At 39.1% G+C, this 20,268-nt stretch overlaps 1 protein-coding gene and 1 gene segment (V, D, J or C); both read right to left on the reverse strand.

Moving 5' to 3' along the window:
• Positions 1-221: 221 nt before the first annotated feature.
• On the reverse strand, positions 222-4,486 carry LOC121909406 (the record flags this gene model as incomplete). The annotated part of the segment is given in 2 exon segments: positions 222-544; positions 4,379-4,486. Coding segments are annotated over 2 exon segments (378 nt in total), but the record flags the coding sequence as incomplete, so codon positions are not given.
• An 8,135-nt stretch (positions 4,487-12,621) lies between these two features.
• On the reverse strand, positions 12,622-19,629 carry LOC121908053 (immunoglobulin lambda-1 light chain-like). Its single transcript, XM_042427741.1, has 4 exons — positions 19,343-19,629; positions 18,762-19,051; positions 14,316-14,379; positions 12,622-13,463 (listed from the first exon to the last, which is right to left on the reverse strand). The coding sequence occupies exons 1-4, from the start codon at positions 19,383-19,385 to the stop codon at positions 13,132-13,134; spliced, it is 729 nt and encodes a 242-aa protein (XP_042283675.1). The 5' UTR covers positions 19,386-19,629; the 3' UTR covers positions 12,622-13,131.
• Positions 19,630-20,268: the final 639 nt, after the last annotated feature.

Consider the following 20,268-nt stretch of genomic DNA (forward strand, 5'->3'; position numbering starts at 1 on the left):
CTTCTTTGATTCAACTGTGGAAATGACACTGATGCTGCAGTCACCATCATAATCCAGGTTTCACACATGTTGGATACAGATAAGTCTTTTGTAGGGCTGAGTCAAATATGTGAAGATTCAAACCTGTGAAGTTTAACAGTGTGTGACTCCCTCTAGTGGATGTTGTGGAGTATTCTGTTGTCTTTGCTCCAAAAGTTTTTGTACAGAGTTTTGGTGTTTCCTGTCACTGTGGGCTGCAGAGCACAGTAGTACACAGCAGAGTCAGACACTGCAGCAGAGGAGATCTGCAGTTTGACTCCACGCTTGTCTTCAAACAGTCCAGTAAAGAATCTTTTGTCTGATTTCAGAGAGTCTGCTGTTTTTATGATGTTACTGCCTGAGATGTACATGAGGAACTCTGGTGGTTTTCCTGGATATTGTTGATACCAGAAGAAATAATCATTGCCAGCAGCTTGTTTGGAGTAGTTGTAGGACAGAGTAACAGTGCTGCCTTCTAGACTGTTCTCTTCATTGTTGACTGGAGTGAGTTCTTGACAGCTGACACCTAAAGGAAGAGATAACTCTGTTATAACATGTTGTCAAAGACTCATAACATGAATACATACAACTTCATGCTCAGTTTTCAATCAAACATCAATAGAAGTAAATATTAAGTGTGTCACCTACCTGTTAGTGTGATCAGAAACAAAGTTGAAACAGACTTAATTGCATTGACACCATCTTGAAGATAAGAAGAAACTGTCTGTGTTGTTTAGTATGAAACACCACAGTGAAAGTTTGTGTCTTTCTGTACTTCAGTGACAGTTTTGCTCCTCCCTTAATCTCCTCCTCCCTGCTCTCACAGCTCAGAGAGTGGCTGCACCAGAGATGGGCTCCTGAATACATCTCAAACTTGGACCTACAAAGTGGGACATTTTGCAAAATAACCTTCAAATACTCTTCAGAAGATACTCTACAGAAGAGGTAACAAAATTAATTAACAGTAGAGGAAATATCATCTTTAGATATATTTTTAAATCAAAACAGCTAGCTAGCTGTCAACTGCTACCTGCTACTGTTACCTACATTCCAAAGGAGAAACTGCACTGAGGAAGCTAACAGAAGAGTTATTTTGTGAAGAAGAGAAAGAGACAAGAAGAGAAATTAAGGGGTCCTTGTTGGTGGTATTCTCTCTCTTCATGAACTGGTGTGATGGTGGCACAACCAACGTTTGCAGCGGCCTCTCGTAGTTCCGACTTGCAGTATCGTTGTCCATGTCTACGTCTACGTCTGTGACATCCTGTGGAGTGTAGGAGAAATATGTCTATAATATGTCTATATCAGTTTTTTTGGACATTTGTAACAAAGACTTTTGCTTCGAGAAATACTGGCTGGGAGCTAAATCAGCTGATGGCGTTTGGTCTGCTGCACCCAGTGGACCCAAAGCAAGTGCAGATGAGTGCAAGCTAGGCTAACTGCTAACCTATACATACCGGTCATGCAACAACAATCATGTTGCCAAATGTTCTCTGGACAGCATAATGGATTATATAACTCCCCCATCAGTGCTGGTCAGTCATTGACATGCAAGAGCTGTCTACATCCAATTGAGACATGTACTTTTCTCTCTAAATGCACTTTAATACACTGTGCTGCTAACTGCTCGTTCATTTTTTGTTTTTTTTCTCTTGGGATTTATGTGTTTTTATCATTTTTTTAAATATAATTTTTGCATACACAGTATATCTTTATCCTCTCTATTGTTGTTGCACTGCTGTGAGCTGGGAGGAACAGCATTTTGTTTTTTGTGTATGCAAATACACAAGAAAATGTCAATAAACTAAATCTTGAATCTTGAAGTAAAGATTTAGTTATATAGTTAAATAATGCCTCAAAACCTCTGTTGTATCATCATTGAATAAGAAAGTTAAAGAAGTTTATAAACATCCAGCTTCTCATAGAGTCCAGGCAATCCTTTAAATCAGACAGTTTGCTGAAATTGTCACATCTGAGGGAAATGTACAGCTGTTTGTCGTCTGCATAAAAGTGAAAAGATATGTTAAAACAGTAGTATATGAATAGAAAATAAGATAGGGCCAATAACAGACCCTTGAGGCACTCCATAACTCAAGACAGCAGCATCAAACATATCATTAGCAACCATCACAAATAATTGTTTATTTGATAAATATGATATAAACCAGCTTAAATCAGAAACAGATGGGCCAACCCACCGTTGTAGCCTGTCACTGAGGACTCCATGATCCACTGTATCGAAATCTGAGCTAAGATCCAACAACTCAAAATATTTTTTGAAATAAAAGGTCATTTTGAGCTAGACCTGAAATGATTGCATACAGTTGGATCCAGATCAGGTTTGTTAAGCAGACACTGGACACTAGTTAACTTTAAACAGTTAAGAAGCATTAATCATGGCCAATAACCAAAGACCTACAGTGGCTACAACCTGTTTCAGAAATGTACTGTAACTTGTACTGAAATTCTTCAAGAAATTCATAATGTAGTACCATGTTAATAGACAGTTATATGTAGCACAAGAAGCTAGCGAAGCTCTGTTAACAGAATAGCGTTCCCGCACATGCTCAGTAGTCAGTGACCATATCTCATTCACACTCGTAGTTCAAACAGTGGAGGCAGCAGACACCCTTGTTGAATGTCTAATGGAAACAGCTCATGATAAAAACTGACAGTATGAAACAAACATTCTCATATTTTCATTACATTCACTTTTTAACCCGACGAGTAACTTCAGGTTTTTGTTCAACACACAGTTTTATGTCACTTTATGTTTGATGGTGTCTTGTGTTTGAAGCATCATCCAGCTGGTTTGTCATTGATGTGGATTTGCTGCTCATGTGAATCCTCCCACAGTGTTTCATTAGCAGCTGTAACCACAGTGACTCTGATAAAACAGGAATTAGCAGAATCCATCTGATATGAAGCTGTGGTTTGAATACCACTTCCCTCCTCTTTGAAGAGTAGTCAGATATCTGTGTTCAGGTTTTTGTACAGCCTCTTCTACACTTTCTATCACTGTGTGTCTAGAGCACAGTAGTAAAGAGCTGTGTCTGCCAGGGTTACACTCTGTATGGTCAGCTCAGTTGTTGTCCATGATGTTTTGGATCCATATCGTTTATCAGGAATATATTCACCTGTGGTCCTCTTTCCTCCTTTCCTGAGTATAAATTTAGGTGCCTGAAGGTCAGAATGATGTCTGTACCAGTAAAGCCAAACATCAGTATAGCTTGTCTCATAGGTACATGTGAGTGTGACAGATTCTCCTTCTCTTCCACTGACTTCATCTTGTTCAGGAGAGATTGTGTCTCCAGCTATTAGTCCTGGAAAAAGTAGAGAAAATGAAGCCATTAGACTAACATTGTTCATGAGGCTGAGAGGAGAAGACAGTGGAAAATGTCAACTGTACAGTGTTACTCTGTGGACACAAACTGATCAACTGTTCATTTGACTGATTTCTATAGAAATCATCTTCCAAGGTGTTACCTAGTGAAGGAAACATGTTGTATTAAAGTTCTGTTCCAGAGTCAAATATCCATCATTTGGAAAATATCACACAATGACAAAAACATACGTACCTACAAGAGCTGAAAACAGTAAAATGACAGCCAGTGTTTCCATGGTTACACAAGTGAAATGCTGTAAGTGAATGTTGAGTTTGAATAAGTGTTGAGTGGTTTTGTGAGTTGTGTTTGGTCTGATGTTCACAGCTGGAATCAAACAGCTCTCTGCCATGCAGCCACCTCTGCAGTCAGTAGGAGGAGACTCATATGTCAAATGACATTCATTTGTAAAACTCTTCATCACAACTGTGTCTCATGAGAGAAAAGAATCTAGACTGTTTGATAAGAAACCGTTGAAGTTTAACAGTGTGTGACTCCCTCTAGTGGATGTTGTGGAGTATTCTGTTGTCTTTGCTCCAAAGGTTTTTGTACAGAGTTTTGGTGTTTCCTGTCACTGTGGGCCTCACAGCACAGTAGTACACAGCAGAGTCAGACACTGCAGCAGAGGAGATCTGCAGATCCATTTGGGTTTTGTCTTCACTCACTTTAAAAGACAGTCTAGGTACTGCAGCTGATAGTGGATTTCCTGTACCATAATGAGAAATAAGGAATTCTGGTGGTTTTCCTGGATATTGTCGATACCAGAAGAATCGATCAGAACCAGTTGCAGGTTTTGAGTATGTGTAGGACAGAGTAACAGTGCTGCCTTCTAAACTGTTCTCTTCATTGTTGACTGGAGTGAGTTCTTCACAGCTGACACCTAAAGGAAGAGATAACTCTGTTATAACATGTCTCAGTAAATGAATCACATTCAGATACTATTAATATTCAACTTTTATAAAATACAGAATCCAACATACCTGAAAGAATGGCCAGAAATAGTAAGTAAAATACGGAGTATTGCAAAGCCAGCATGTTGAATGAAGGTAATGTTTGTGGTTTGTGTATTGAACTCTGCTGAATATGGAAGTTCGTCTCTCTTCTATAGTTCAGTAACAGTTTAGCTCCTCCCTGAATCTCTCTGTCTCTTTGTAGTTCTGTATTTATAGTTCTCTCTGTTAGGAAAGGCAAGTTTATTTGTGTAGCACATTTCAACAACAAGGCAATTCAAAGTGTTTTACATAGAGCATAAAAGGCACCAAAACAGAATATAAAGGCAACACAAGTAAAAAGACATTTAAATACAATTAAAATGTGTTAAATTTGGAAATAAAAAGAAGGTAAAAAAAGAAAAAGACAGATAAAACAGGAGAATAAAAGTTACAGTGCAGTGTAAAATATTGACCCTTAAATTTGGTTTAATAAAACTCAAACAGAAAAGTCTTCAGCTGTGATTTAAAAGAACTGAGAGTTGCAGCAGATCTGCAGTTTTCTGGGAGTTTGTTCAGATATGTGGAGCATAAAAACTGAACGCTGCTTCTCCATGTTTAGTTTTGACTCTGGGGACAGAAAGCAGACCTGATCCAGACAACCTGAGAGGTCTGGATGGTTCATAATGAAGCAGCAGGTCAGAAATGTATTTTAAACCATTCAGTGCTTTATAAACATACAGCAGTATTTTGACATCAGTTGTTTGACAGACAGGAAGCCAGTGTAAAGATCCAAGAACTGGAGTGATATGATCCACTTTCTTGGTCTTAGTGAGGACTCGAGCAGCAGCGTCTGGATCAGCTGCAGCTGTCTGATTGTTTTTTAGGGAGACCTGTGAAGACAGCGTTACAGTAGTCGAGTCTACTGAAGATAAATACATGGACAAGTTTTTCCAAATCCTTCTGAGACATAAGTCCTTTAATTCTTGATATATTCTTCAGGTGATAGTAGTCTGACTTTGTAATTGTCTTAATGTAGCTGTTGATAGTCAGGTCTGAGTCCATGACTACACCAAGATTTCTGGCTTGGTTTGTAGTTTTTAACATTATCGACTGAAGCTGAGTGCTGACTTTTAAACGTTCTTCCTTTGCTCCAAAAACAATTACTTCAGTTTTATCTTTGTTTAATTGAAGAAAATTCTGGCACATCCAATCAGTGATTTGTTCAGTGCACTTACTCAGTGCTTGTATTGGACCATAGTCCCCTGGTGATATGGTTATGTAAATTTGTGTATCATCTGCATAACTAGTAACATATTTAGTTGTTTTCCATAACCTGACCTAGTGGCAGCATGTAGATGTTGAAGAGAAAAAGCCCCAGAATGGAGCCTTGAACAGACAAACACTGACACACTACATCAGTATCTGCAGTAATACTCAGGTGATTCATCAGATCAAGTATCTGCCATGATGAGACCAATCTACATGTAATACAGTCTCTTCTTCCATGTCATTATAACATTTCAGTGTTTTCACTACCAGTTATATTCATTCAGTCACATCAGCAATCCATGACCTCATGAGACCTCATGTTGAAGTTGTTCCAATGAGTTTCAAGCAGTGGGGTGCACAGATTTTAATGTGGGAAAAAGAGAGCACTGCTATGGGATCAGTACTCTGCATCAGCAGATACTCTGAGCTGAGAGACAGGAATCCTTATCAAGAGAGAAAGAGTCGGACCCATTCATCCCTTCTGTTACACTTCTTTGATTTAACTGTGGAAATGACACTGATGCTGCAGTCACCATCATAATCCAGGTTTCACACATGTTGGATACAGATGAGTCTTTTGTAGGGCTGAGTCAAATATGTGAAGATTCAAACCACTGAAGTTTAACAGTGTGTGACTCCCTCTAGTGGATGTTGTGGAGTATTCTGTTGTCTTTGCTCCAAAGGTTTTTGTACAGAGTTTTGGTGTTTGCTGTAACTGCCACAAGCAAACCTTACAAACACACAGCAGTGAAAACAACATCAATAAATCCAACAAAGCAGCATCATACAAAATAGGGTTAAAATAGTAAATAGAAGTATAAAATCATCATCAATGCAAACTTGATTTGAATAAAGCAATCAGAGGGAATGAGCCACTTTGAAAAGGTACGTTTTGAGATGGGATTTGAAGGTTGGGAGAGAATCAGTGTTGCGTATGTCTGGGAGACAGAGGTCCAGAGGTGAGGGGCAGCACAGCTGAAGGCTCTGGACCTCATGGTTGTCAAGCAGGCAGGAGGTGTAGTGAGGAGAATGGCAGAGGATGATCTGAGAGTACAGGAGGGTGTGAAGGTGTGAAGGAGGTCAGAGAGATACAGAGGTGCTAACTTATGAAGGGCCTTGAAGGTGAGAAGCAGAATCTTAAAGTCAATACGGTGTTTAACAGGAAGCCAGTATAGTTGCTGGAGAACAGAGGTGAAATGTTCTTTGGAAGAGGTTCTGGTAATGATACAGGCGACAGAATCTTGAACCAGATGAAGTTTATGGAGGGACTTGTGAGGAAGACCAGAAAGGATAGAGTTGAAGTAATCAATACCGGATATAATCAGAGCATGAGTGAGAATGGCAGTACTGTTGGATGTAAGAGACGGACAGAGATGAGAGATATTGTGTAAGTGGAAGTCAGCAGACAGGGTGATATTATTGATGTGTGGCTCAAAGGATAATGTGCTGTCAAGGATGACGCCCAGACTCTTAACCTGGGGGGAAGGGGTGACTGTGGAATAATCAATAGTCAGTGAAAAACTGGTGAGTTTGGATAAAGTAGATTTTGTACCCACGAGGAGAATCTGTGTTTTATCACTGTTAAGTTGGAGGAAATTATGTGAAAGCCAGGATTTGATTTCCAGCAGGCAAGTGGAAGAGGAAGAGGATGTAAGAGTGGAAGTAGGTTTGGTAGATGTTGTTGTTATGTCAACAAATGTACCTGAAGACAACATGAAGTCAGTGACCATATCTCATTCACACTCATAGTTCAAACAGTGGAGGCAGCAGACACCCTTGTTGAATGTCTAATGGAAACAGCTCATGATAAAAACTGACAGTATGAAACAAACATTCTCATATTTTCATTACATTCACTTTTTAACCCGACCAGTAACTTCAGGTTTTTGTTCAACACACAGTTTTATGTCACTTTATGCTTGATGGTGTCTTGTGTTTGAAGCATCATCCAGCTGGTTTGTCATTGATGTGGATTTGCTGCTCATGTGAATCCCCCCACAGTGTTTCATTAGCAGCTGTAACCACAGTGACTCTGATAAAACAGGAATTAGCAGAATCCATCTGATATGAAGCTGTGGTTTGAATACCACTTCCCTCCTCTTTGAAGAGTAGTCAGATATCTGTGTTCAGGTTTTTGTACAGCCTCTTCTACACTTTCTATCACTGTGTGTCTACAGCACAGTAGTAGAGAGCTGTGTCTGCCAGGGTTAGACTCTGTATGGTCAGCTCAGTTGTTGTAGCTGATGTTTGGGATGTATATCGTTTATTAGGAATATAATCATCACCACTCGCTGATTTTGCTCCTTTCAAGAGTATAAACTGAGGTGCCTGAAGGTCAGAATGTTTGTACCAGTGAAGCCAAACACGACTTGCAGTTGTATCATAGGTACATGTGAGTGTGACAGATTCTCCTTCTCTTCCACTGACTTCATCTTTTACAGGAGAGATTGTGTCTCCAGCTATTAGTCCTGGAAAAAGTAGAGAAAATGAAGCCATTAGACTAACATTGTTCATGAGGCTGAGAGGAGAAGACAGTGGAAAATGTCAACTGTACAGTGTTACTCTGTGGACACAAACTGATCAACTGTTCATTTGACTGATTTCTATAGAAATCATCTTCCAAGGTGTTACCTAGTGAAGGAAACATGTTGTATTAAAGTTCTGTTCCAGAGTCAAATATCCATCATTTGGAAAATATCACACAATGACAAAAACATACGTACCTACAAGAGCTGAAAACAGTAAAATGACAGCCAGTGTTTCCATGGTTACACAAGTGAAATGCTGTAAGTGAATGTTGAGTTTGAATAAGTGTTGAGTGGTTTTGTGAGTTGTGTTTGGTCTGATGTTCACAGCTGGAATCAAACAGCTCTCTGCCATGCAGCCACCTCTGCAGTCAGTAGGAGGAGACTCATATGTCAAATGACATTCATTTGTAAAACTCTTCATCACAACTGTGTCTCATGAGGGAAAAGAATCTAGACTGTTTGATAAGAAACCACTGAAGTTTAACAGTGTGTGACTCCCTCTAGTGGATGTTGTGGAGTATTCTGTTGCCTTTGCTCCAAAGGTTTTTGTACAGAGTTTTGGTGTTTCCTGTCACTGTGGGCTGCAGAGCACAGTAGTACACAGCAGAGTCAGACAGCTGCAGCTTCTGGATCTTCAAAGGAACTGATGTCCCGTTAACTGTAGCATCAAATCTGTCTTTCTGGAACTCTGCAGCATTATCTCCTCCACCAGACATGAAACATTTCAGCATATACTTTGGAAAATCATTTACTTCTTGTTTGTACCAGAACAAAGTGGGACTTCCACTCTTCTGAAATGTACAAGCAAGTGTAACTGTGCCTCCTTCAGCAGCAATGACATCTCCTGTTGGCTGGGTCACGCTGTCTTGTCCTTTATACTCTGGGGAAGAACAGAACATGCAGAGGAAGAGATGAATCAATAAAGATGATTGATTAAAGGAGAACAATCAGCAGCTTTAAAGAGTTACCTAGCAGACACTGAGACATCTAGAATAGTCTGTTTTTTACTGACTGCTGTCTGTCAGACTGAACTACATCTTTTTTTCTAAAAAAGTTATAAATGTTTCCTCTATGATGGACATTAAAAGCACTTATAGATCAGTTCTGTGTTAAAAACTGTTGAGAAAGGAAACACATTCTGCTTTCTGTCTTACCAAAGAAAAGAGCAGCAAGAATAATCCACAGCCAATGTTCCATCTCTACAACAAGGTTTAAATCAACAGGAGAAACTATCTGATGTTCAACATTCAGTCTGAGAATTGTTCTCTTCACAGCAGCAGTTATTATTGACAGAATGGTTGAACACAGTGCAGAAGTAGTGCACCGCCTACTTGATAATGTGGCCCTCTAGTGGAGGTAAAAAGTTCAGTACAACAGTGTGGAAAAAAGGCTTCCAGCAGCTTGTCAGTGTGTCAGCTTGTGTTTTTGTACAGAGACTGTGGGTTTGCTGTCACTGTGGGCCTCACAGCACAGTAGTACAGAGCAGAGTCTGTCACTGCAGCAGAGGAGATCTGCAGATCCATTTGGGTTTTATCTTTAATCACATTAACAGACAGTCTAGGTTCTGGATTTTCAACCACTTTTCCAGGTGAGAGATGAGGAACTCTGGTGGTTTTCCTGGATATTGTCGATACCAGAAGAAATAATCAGCAGCTCCTTTAGTATATTTACAGGACAGAGTAACAGTGCTGCCTTCTAAACTGTTCTCTTCATTGTTGACTGGAGTGAGTTCTTGACAGCTGACACCTTAAGGAAGAGATAACTCTGTTTTACTTCATGTTTATCAGTAAAACTCCTTTAAAGTCAATAGTAGAAAATATTATTTAGTAGTTCATCTGCTCACCTACCTGTCAGTGTGACGAGAAACAAAGTCAGAAACAGACTAAAGTGCACTGACAGCATCTTAAAAACCAACCGTGTTTGTGTCAAAGTCCACAGTGAAAGTTTGTGTCTTTTCTGTTCTTCAGTCTCAGGTTTTCTCCTCCCTCCTCTCAGCTCTCAGCTGTTTTTTCTTCCTGCTGCTGTCTTCCTCTTCAGGATATTATATAACTACGATCAGGTGATAAAAGGATAATTATCAGACTTTGTAGCTTGTTCATTAAATTTTTAAATGTTTCTTTGTGAGAACAGTGAACGAAATAAACTTTGGCTTCAATCTACATGTTTTCAGACATTAATGTGCTCATTATTTTGCAGCAGATACTGCTCCATTAAAATATTTACTTCTTTAATTCATAAGTTGAAATGTTTTTAAGTGTGTGATGTGCTAAAAACATTAGTTTCCAGAGAGGGTCTCTTATATTTCACAGATGCTGACTGATGACTTTAATGCAATAGTTCATAATAAATTAATATTTGAATGTATAACTGTTTAGAGTAAAACAGCAGTGGAGAGAAAGATTAGACTGTAATCATTATCTCAGAAACACCTGTACAATATTTTCATAATACAAAATGTTTTCATGTTTCTCTGTTATAACATGTTAAAGTCACGATCAAGGAATCACATTCAGACAAAAGTGGAATTGAATTTTTTTCATGCAGAAACTTTCATACCTGTTAGAATGACTAGAAACAGTAAAGAAAATACATAATAGTCCAATGCCAGCATGTTGAATGAAGGTAATGTTTGTGGTTTGTGTATTGAACTCTGCTGAATATGGAAGTTCGTCTCTCTTCTATAGTTCAGTAACAGCTTAGCTCCTCCCTGAATCTCTCCTTCTCCTCTTAGATCTGTATTTTCACTTCTCTCAGTTACTCTTCCTCCTCGTTAACAGACTGGTTACATTTATAACTGGAGTTGCAGAAAGGTAGCTGATCACCTTTTCAGGCTTTACAAACACAAGAAGAACCTATTGGTTTGCTTCAAAAGTGGAGACAACATTACCTCTTCACTGTACGATTTAAGCCAGCTGATGATTAAAGTAAAACACAGCATCAAATATTATACACAAACTATGAGCAGTAAGATTAACATCAACAGACAGTTTCAGCAGATTTCACCTGTTTGACAGAATTTTAGGGGCAAATTAAAGGATCTCAGTTTAAGAATCACTGGATTGTAGGAAGATCTGGAACACTAACACTTAACTCTTTGATCCAACAGTAACATGTAAACTGAAAATAAGAGGACCCAGGATTGAGCCCTGTGGTTCACCACAAGAAATCCAAGAGAACTACAGAGAAACTTGTTTTATAATAAGAATAAACCAATCAAACTCTGAGTCTGTGATGTCAACCGGTTCATGAAGAGAAATTATGATGTCATATTTTCTATAGAATGTTGATATGATCTATTTATCTGTATTGCTTCTATTTCTGTCGTTTTCATCACCACTACAAGAAATCTAGACTATTTGATCATAATTGACTTGACAAATAATCAGCCCACCCTCCCTTCTATATTCACCTTCATCCAGCTCTTTTGCACTTTGTGCTCCGGCACATTCATGAACCTGAATAACAGGAGTGCCTGGAGACGCCTGCACAGTCCGTACATCCAGGATCTACCACGCTGCACTTAAAATACGGTCCGTTATGTGTTTACAAAAGTAATCAGTGAAGATGTTTCTTATTATTTATCCTCTGGGCCAAACTGTCAGTGAACCAGATTCAGCTTTAAGATTAAAACAGCAGTGGACTTCCTCTTTCTGCACCACTCTCTACATTTTGTCATCATTACATTAGAAACATCACAAAATTTCAGATGTTGTTTCAGTCACACTATTGAAAAATCTATCTATATGCTGATGACATTTTATTATATTTCACAAAATCCTATATTCCTTCTGATATAATAATAATAATCAGATCTCAGAGGGAAACAATGTTGGTATCTCTTGGTTTCATGGCAGGAGCTGAAATTAAGGAGGGCTTTTAAGAAGAACTCTAATGGAAACAAAATTATCTTAGACAGTCATTTTTGTGTTATTAGCAGTTTTTTCCCTTTTTTCTTTCAGACACACATGAAAAGGTCAGAGGTCTAGTGTGGGGGGAACATGGGGAGGCAGGCCGTATGCACTACATTTGTACAATGATTGTACCTACTGTATATGTACATAGTGTAACTTTAGAGATCACACTCGTGTATTGTTATTTTTACATATTTGTTATGATTATGTCCTGCATTCTATGTCAGATCTTCATTTTTTATTCTTTAGACTTTTGTCAATTTATTGACAGGATTCAGGATATCAGCTTAATGCACATTTACCCTTTATGAAACTGAAATAATAATAAATTACATCAAGGTCAAAGGATACCTGGGTGATTTTCTATGAAATGATCAAACCAGTTTAGAAAACTAAATTATGAGCAAACAAAGTCCTATATCTGTTTAAAACATTACAAATACAAATTTTACCCTTTCAGACATTAAAACATATTATTGCACATTTTAACATCTCAAAACCAGGGACAATTCAATAAGAACTTTAATGCAGCACATAAATAAAAACACATCGGAGGTGTTCTTTTGGTATTCTTAAAGAAACATGCAACAAACATACTGACATGGAAACCTTTGGTGTAAAAGAAGAACCAGGTGATATCATCTTTTGCTGACAATACTCTGCACTTTGTTTCTAATCCTCAAAACTCTATTAATGTAAACTACATTTTGAAAGGATTTTAAAATTATGGGATCCTTTCATCCTTCCATTAACACCATGTTTTACATAATGATTTATGATACCACTGCTAAACAGACACACTGTCGGTTGAGACTCAAAGACTTCATAGATATGTAACAATACTTTATATAATCCCAAGATTAAGATCAAGAAAGAGTTATAATCCTGCATGTATTGTTGGTGTCAAACATCCACAGAAAAATATTTGATTTCAAGAGAGAAAATGTTTATTGTTTCAAGCATCTAAGTCATCAGTACTACAGTAATGCAGTTGTTACAGTTTGAAGTTACACAATATTACACTGATCTGATTAGAGATCAGAGTGAGAGCAGTAGCAGAGTAAAACCAGTAGCAGAGTCCCAGTGAGTCAGGTCAGGACTGGGAACACTGGTCTCTCCTCAGTGTCTCTGAGACTGGAGTCTGGGAGCCCTGGGTGGCCTCACAGGTCACAGAGCCCACCTTCCTCCACTGGTCTGCAGGGAGCCTCAGGGTGCTGCTCCAGCTGTAGCGGCCGTCCTTCTGCAGCACCCCGGGGCTCCTGCTCTCCTCCCCGCTGCTGCTGCTGCTGCTGCTGCCGTCCACCTTCCAGGCCAGACTCCAGTCTGAGGGGAAGCCCTTGTTGGCCAGACATATGAGCGTGGCCTTCCCCTGCTGCAGCTCCTCGCTGGAGGGGGGCAGCACCGTCAGGGTGGGACGGACATCACCTAGGAGACACCAATCAGATTAGAGGACAGCTGTCAATCCAACACCAGACACTTGGACACCTTTACTGTGAGAGGGTGGAGCCATATGAGGACTCTTTCTGTGCTGATATGCATGAGAGGTTTCTCAGAGGGAAGTGAAACAGTGTGTCAGTGAGTGACTGGTGGAGCAGAAAAAACATCTGACAGAAACTCCTTTAAGTCGTTTATATGACTGTTTAATGTATTTTATTTTACACTATACACTATATATAAATAAGGACATAAAGTTTGAATATATAATTCAGACATCTATGAGTTAGTTTGAACTTATAACAACATATTTACTTTCAAAACTATCAAAAGATCAACAGTTAATCAGATTCATCAGTCAAAACTAACAGACCACCGTAATATACGGAAAATGTTGAGACATTCAAAAAATGAAAAACCCTCAAAAATCTGTCAAAATGATTTCAGACTGAGGTTAAAAGACAACTGGAGACATTTTAAATGATCAGAGATTCACAGCATTTCACATTGTTTATCTTCTTTGAATTTAAATTATTAAATTAAAACAGAGAATTAAAGGCTGAAATTAAAATCATTTTTAAAGTAGGATTGTTGTTTTTTACTCTGTCCTGCAGTTCAAGCTGTTCACATTTAACAAATTAACTTGAACATTTCAAAAAAAAGTTCAGTAAAGCTGCTTTGAGTTCAACTTTAAGGAAACACAAGAGGAACAAACAATAAAACTGAGACTTTAAAGTGTTTTAGATCAGCACAGTGGAAACTTATATCTACTACAAATGTTCAGACGTAGAAATTATAAACTTAACTGATGATACAGTATTTAATATTTTAACAGAAACTTACTTCCAACATCCAGTCTGGTTCCTCCACCAAAAGTCCACCACAGTGATACAAACTCATTGAGCCGCTGTACAAAAACCTCTCAGTGTAGAGAGACACGGCTCTCTGACTTTGACACAAACAAACTCACCAAAATGAAGTAAAATTACTGAAATAACTCGAAAACTTACAACAACACAGAGCCGCCAATTTATGAATATGTGATTTTATTTCATATAAATTAATTTAAATTAATGTTAAATTTGTGTTGTAATACATTTAACTGTAACAAAATACATTCTGAAAGAAAACAGTCGTCAATACACATGAAGTCCAAACCACATAAAAATAAACACTGACACATCCTAATCAATACTGTGATAAGTTGATTGATCCATTGATGAAACAGCATCATCAGAGTAATCCAAGTCCCTGTTGGAGTCAGTCAGAGCATTTCCATAGAGAGCCACTTTGCATCAGCGGCACCATGCTCCAGTGCTCTGGGAGAGTTTATAGTCCTGAGAGTTGAACACTGGATGACTGACAGCTGTCCTTCATCACAACAGAAGCCACATAAATCCTCCTCATCAACAACATGACTTTGATCTCCGTCCTCATCTGGACTCTCCTCTGCTGCTGCTTCACAGGTAAAGTCCAGAGAATCAAACTCTCCTCTATGAACATCCGTCCCTCTGAAATGAAGCCCACAAAACCATCAAAACCATGACGCTGCTTTATGTTTTTGTCTCTGTATCCTCAGAGTCCAGAGGCCAGTATACAGTGACTCAGCCTGCAGCAGTGACATCTGCTCTGGGAGGCTCCGCAACCATCAGCTGTAGGACCAGTCAGGATGTTTATACTTGGACTTATAGTGGGAGCAGCTACCAAGGTTTAGCCTGGTACCAACAGAGAGATGGAGAAACTCCTAAACTTCTCATTTACTCTGCTAATCTGCGAGCATCAGGGATTCCAGGTCGTTTTACAGGCAGTGGATCAAACTCTGACTTCACTCTGACCATCAGTGGAGTTCAGGCTGAAGATGCAGCAGTTTATTACTGTCAGAGTTATCACTTTATCAACGGTCAGCCTGTGTTCACACAGTGAAAAACCGTCGTACAAAAACCTCCCTCAGTCAGACTGAACAGAAACTGACTGATACAGTTCACTGAACACACACACACACACACACACACACACACACACACTTTATTAAGTGTGTCAAAACTAAAACTATATTCAAACAATGAAACAAAGGACTCACACAAACAGTTTTATTTCTAAGGAGATTCCTCTGAAATCAGTGAAGTTTACCATCACAGCTTCTTAGCATCAACTCAACAATGATCCCATGTTTGTCATTAATTATGAGCTCAGTGTTTCCTCTTTGAAAAGAGAGAATATACCAGTCTGCTACTGTTGGTGAGCCATGGCTCAGTATGGCTGATGACCTTTAACCAAAACCATCAACACAGGTGATATACTGTGGTTATTACATATGTAACAACAGCTCACATGTTGTAACAAGATCATTAAGGAACAGAAACATGTCAGGTATTTGGGCGGGAAAAAAATCAAGGTGGTTAAGCTGTTTCCTTAATATCAAATATTTTATTTGTGCAGGTTTTGAGACACACAGCTCTGAGATTTGTCAGCCCAACAAAGGAAGCGGGAGTCATTTTCACAGACCTATCTGCATGGAAAGATATCACATGAAAGAGCCGACCAGCAGTGTGTTTGAGAAGGAAAAAAACTCAACTAAACATTGACATACATTAGTATTAAACTGTATCATCCTTATGATGGTATGGTATATATGGCTGTGAAGTCAGAAGGAGGAGGATGGAGTGGATGGCAGGCGTACAACATGCAGGACTCTGGCAGCAGAGACCCGGGTTTGCATCCTGAGTCCCGTGTGTGGTTGGGTTTAGGCAACAAGTCAGGGTGGGGGCGACTCCACCCACTGCAGGGAGAGAGACTGATCACATTTCTGCTCTTCAGTGTTTCACTTCCCTCTTTGAGCTCAGTAACCATGGCAACAGAGAGGCATCACTGCTGAACCATGACAACAGACAGGTTTCAGAACTAAATATAAAAACCAAACTAATAGTTTACATCTTCATCATTTCAAAAATCACCCGTTAGTAAGAGTGTAAAACTTTAGTTTCATTATATTAAAATTAAAAATTTCTGGACCAAACCTTCAGGTTGTGTGAACCAGAGGGCTATTGCACAAAAGCAGAATTCAGAAATCCAGGATAACTGAAAAAGTGAGGCTTGACCTGGTCTAATCAGTGCATCCAGGCTTAATCCGTTGCACATTTGCCAAGCCAGGATGAGGAGGTGCGACTATGTCAAGCCAGGTGTAAGTAATTCCGATAAGTTTCTTGAACAGACCACAAGGTCGATCACAGATTTACTGATGCAGAAATGGAGAAGACGTGTGACTCATACTTCTCCCCAAATGAGCAACAGTTTATAATGGAAACTTATGAGGAGGTGAAACATATTATAAGTAAAAAGGCAATATGGCCGCTGTAATTAAACAGAGAGAAAAAGCTTGGTAGACAATAGCAGACCGACTGAATGCGTAAGTAGTCCAATAATATACACTTATTAACCACTACTCCACTGAAACCGTCATAATTACAATTCAACGAGTTGTCATTTTCACAAATTAACAGTTGTACACTTTGCCTTAAAAGTGATCAGTGGATGTTAACGTTACTCAGGAAATGTACCATGAAGACTAATTACAAACCACAATGCAAGAATATGTACTACAACCATATGTGCAAATCTCTGTCTCTATATCTCTATATCTCTCTATCAATGTTCATACAGAACAAACATGACTGGACAGAAGAGGATTTGGCAACAAGTAAAACTTAAATGAAAGAACATTTTGCAGGCTGGTTAGTGGCTTGATTGCTGATGATAATGTACAAATGAGGTGTATAAATTACTTAGAACGTGCCTGCTCACATTTTATTGTCTGTACTGATTTTAGGGGGGTGTTGGCCCATGGTGTTATGTGGACTGTCTTACTTTGGCTCGCCTTGCAGCATCTGGTAACACATTCTCTCTTCTGGAGCCACCAGACGATAATCTGGTGAGTATTATTTATTAAAGGTGTAGGTTTGGCTCATCCTGTCAATACAAGTTCTATTGGATATGACGGGGAGGGGGGGGGCACTTCTGCAGCAGATGACGAGGAGTCTGTGTCACTGGACTCCAGAGGGCTTGAGGTATCATGTCAATCTTGTGGAAATACTTTAGTCCACAATGGATAAGAAGTCAGTGATGTGGTGCTCCATAAAAAAAATATCACATTTGTAACAGGACCCAGATGTTTTACAGCCAGATAGCCAGCATGGAAACATAGTGAGTATTGCCTAAAGGAAATCCACATTATGCACAATTCCTGCTGTGCTAATTGATAGGTGTTTTACAGAATTCACAAACTGTCAGATGTCTATACACCAAACACCTAGAGAGACAAATAGAGCGGGCAGATGTGAAGATAAAAGTCCACAAGAAAAAACTGCAGGATATGGACCTTGATATGGAAATCAAACAAAAGACACTGAGGAAACTGGACCCGGAAATCCTGAAACTAGAAAGGGAAGTGATTTCAATGCACACTGTAAGCATGACTGTAACACAGTGTATTAATTATTGTTGTTCTCTCTCCCAAGCTCCAAGCTGACAAGTGATGACTGCAAAATAAAAAGGTCAAAACACATTGTGGTGTCCTCAGAGTTTCATGAATGTACAGTACACTATATAGTTATCGGTCCAGTGAAGTGAGACTATAATTTGGGAAGATTATACAATTATGAAACCTAACAACAAACTGTGTGCTACCAATTCCAAATAAAATATATGTACACAGGGAAGAGTGACATACACTGTCCTTTATTAGTAAGGGATAGGCCTCATCAGCATTTCTAATCATCTCAAGATGTGCAATAATATACGTATTCATCAAACCTCTGACAGCAATATGAACAGTAGGCCTAACAGTGATGACTATCACATGAATAATTATAAAAATGATAATGGTTACAATTAAAATAACAGTGGATCTACTTCACTGAATGGCAATGTATCTGTGGCATTTTAAAGCAGGATAATAAAAATGAAGAAAAATATATACAGAAGAACATGGAATAACTGTAAAACACACTTATTACCGATCGGAGTGACAGCTGACTGGTCAGATAGAGCCAGGATTAATCAAGCCTGGCCGTTAGCCTGGTCTGAAGCAGGCTAGCTGCACAGAATAAATCTCCATGGTAACTTATGTGCCTCACCTTTAGTGGATGTTTCTCAAACATTTGTTGTTTTATATCCTTAAAGTTTAACAGTGTGTGACTCCCTCTAGTGGATGTTGTGGAGTATTCTGTTGTCTTTGCTCCAAAGGTTTTTGTACAGAGTTTTGGTGTTTCCTGTCACTGTGGGCTGCAGAGCACAGTAGTACACAGCAGAGTCAGACAGCTGCAGCTTCTGGATCTTCAGAGGAACTGAATTGGAATCCAGTGTAGATGAAAATCTTTCTTTAAACTCATCTGGTGTGTTCCCTTCGTTCAGTTTAAATCGGCTCAGGATGAATTCAGGGCTGTTGTTTCCATCCTGTTTGTACCAGAATAAGTATGGATTTGTGTAACTGGTCTCAAATGTACAAGCAAGTGTAACTGTGTCTCCTTCAGTAGCAATGACATCTCCTGTTGGCTGGGTCACGCTGTCTTGTCCTTTACACTCTGGGGAAGAACAGAACATGCAGAGGAAGAGATGAATCAATAAAGATGATTGATTAAAGGAGAACAATCAGCAGCTTTAAAGAGTTACCTAGCAGACACTGAGACATCTAGAATATTCTGTTTTTTACTGACTGCTGTCTGTCAGACTGAACCACATCTTTTTTTCTAAAAAAGTTATAAATGGCAGCAGAAATTACCTGTTTCCTCTATGATGGACATTAAAAGCACTTATAGCTCAGTTGTATCTTAAAAACTGTTGAGAAAGGAAACACATTCTGTTTTCTGTCTTACCAAAGAAAAGAGCAACAAGAATAATCCACAGCCAATGTTCCATCTCTACAACAAGGTTTAAATCAACAGGAGAAACTATCTGATGTTCAACATTCAGTCTGAGAATTGTTCTCTTCACAGCAGCAGTTATTATTGACAGAATGGTTGAACACAGTGCAGAAGTAGTGCACCGCCTACTTGATAATGTGGCCCTCTAGTGGAGGTAAAAAGTTCAGTACAACAGTGTGGAAAAAAGGCTTCCAGCAGCTTGTCAGTGTGTCAGCTTGTGTTTTTGTACAGAGACTGTGGGTTTGCTGTCACTGTGGGCCTCACAGCACAGTAGTACAGAGCAGAGTCTGTCACTGCAGCAGAGGAGATCTGCAGATCCATTTGGGTTTTATCTGCACTCACTTTATACGACAGTCCAGATACTGGATCTGATATTGGATCCCCCGTTCCTGTGTGAGAGATGAGGAACTCTGGTGGTCTTGCTGAATATTGTCGATACCAGAAGAAATAATCACTATAAGCGTCTTCCTTGGAGTATTTGTAGGACAGAGTAACAGTGCTGCCTTCTAAACTGTTCTCTTCATTGTTGACTGGAGTGAGTTCTTCACAGCTGACACCTAAAGGAAGAGATAACTCTGTTATAACATGTTAAAGTCACGATCAAGGAATCACATTCAGACAAAAGTGGAATTGAATTTTTTTCATGCAGAGACTTTCATACCTGTCAGAATGACTAGAAACAGTAAAGAAAATACATAATAGTCCAATGCCAGCATGTTGAATGAAGGTAATGTTTGTGGTTTGTGTATTGAACTCTGCTGAATATGGAAGTTCGTCTCTCTTCTATAGTTCAGTAACAGCTTAGCTCCTCCCTGAATCTCTCTGTCTCCTCTTAGATCTGTATTTTCACTTCTCTCAGTTACTCTTCCTCTACCTTC

The sequence above is a fragment of the Thunnus maccoyii genome, chromosome 12, assembly GCF_910596095.1.
Source record: "Thunnus maccoyii chromosome 12, fThuMac1.1, whole genome shotgun sequence".
In the NCBI taxonomy this organism is placed as follows: domain Eukaryota; kingdom Metazoa; phylum Chordata; class Actinopteri; order Scombriformes; family Scombridae; genus Thunnus; species Thunnus maccoyii.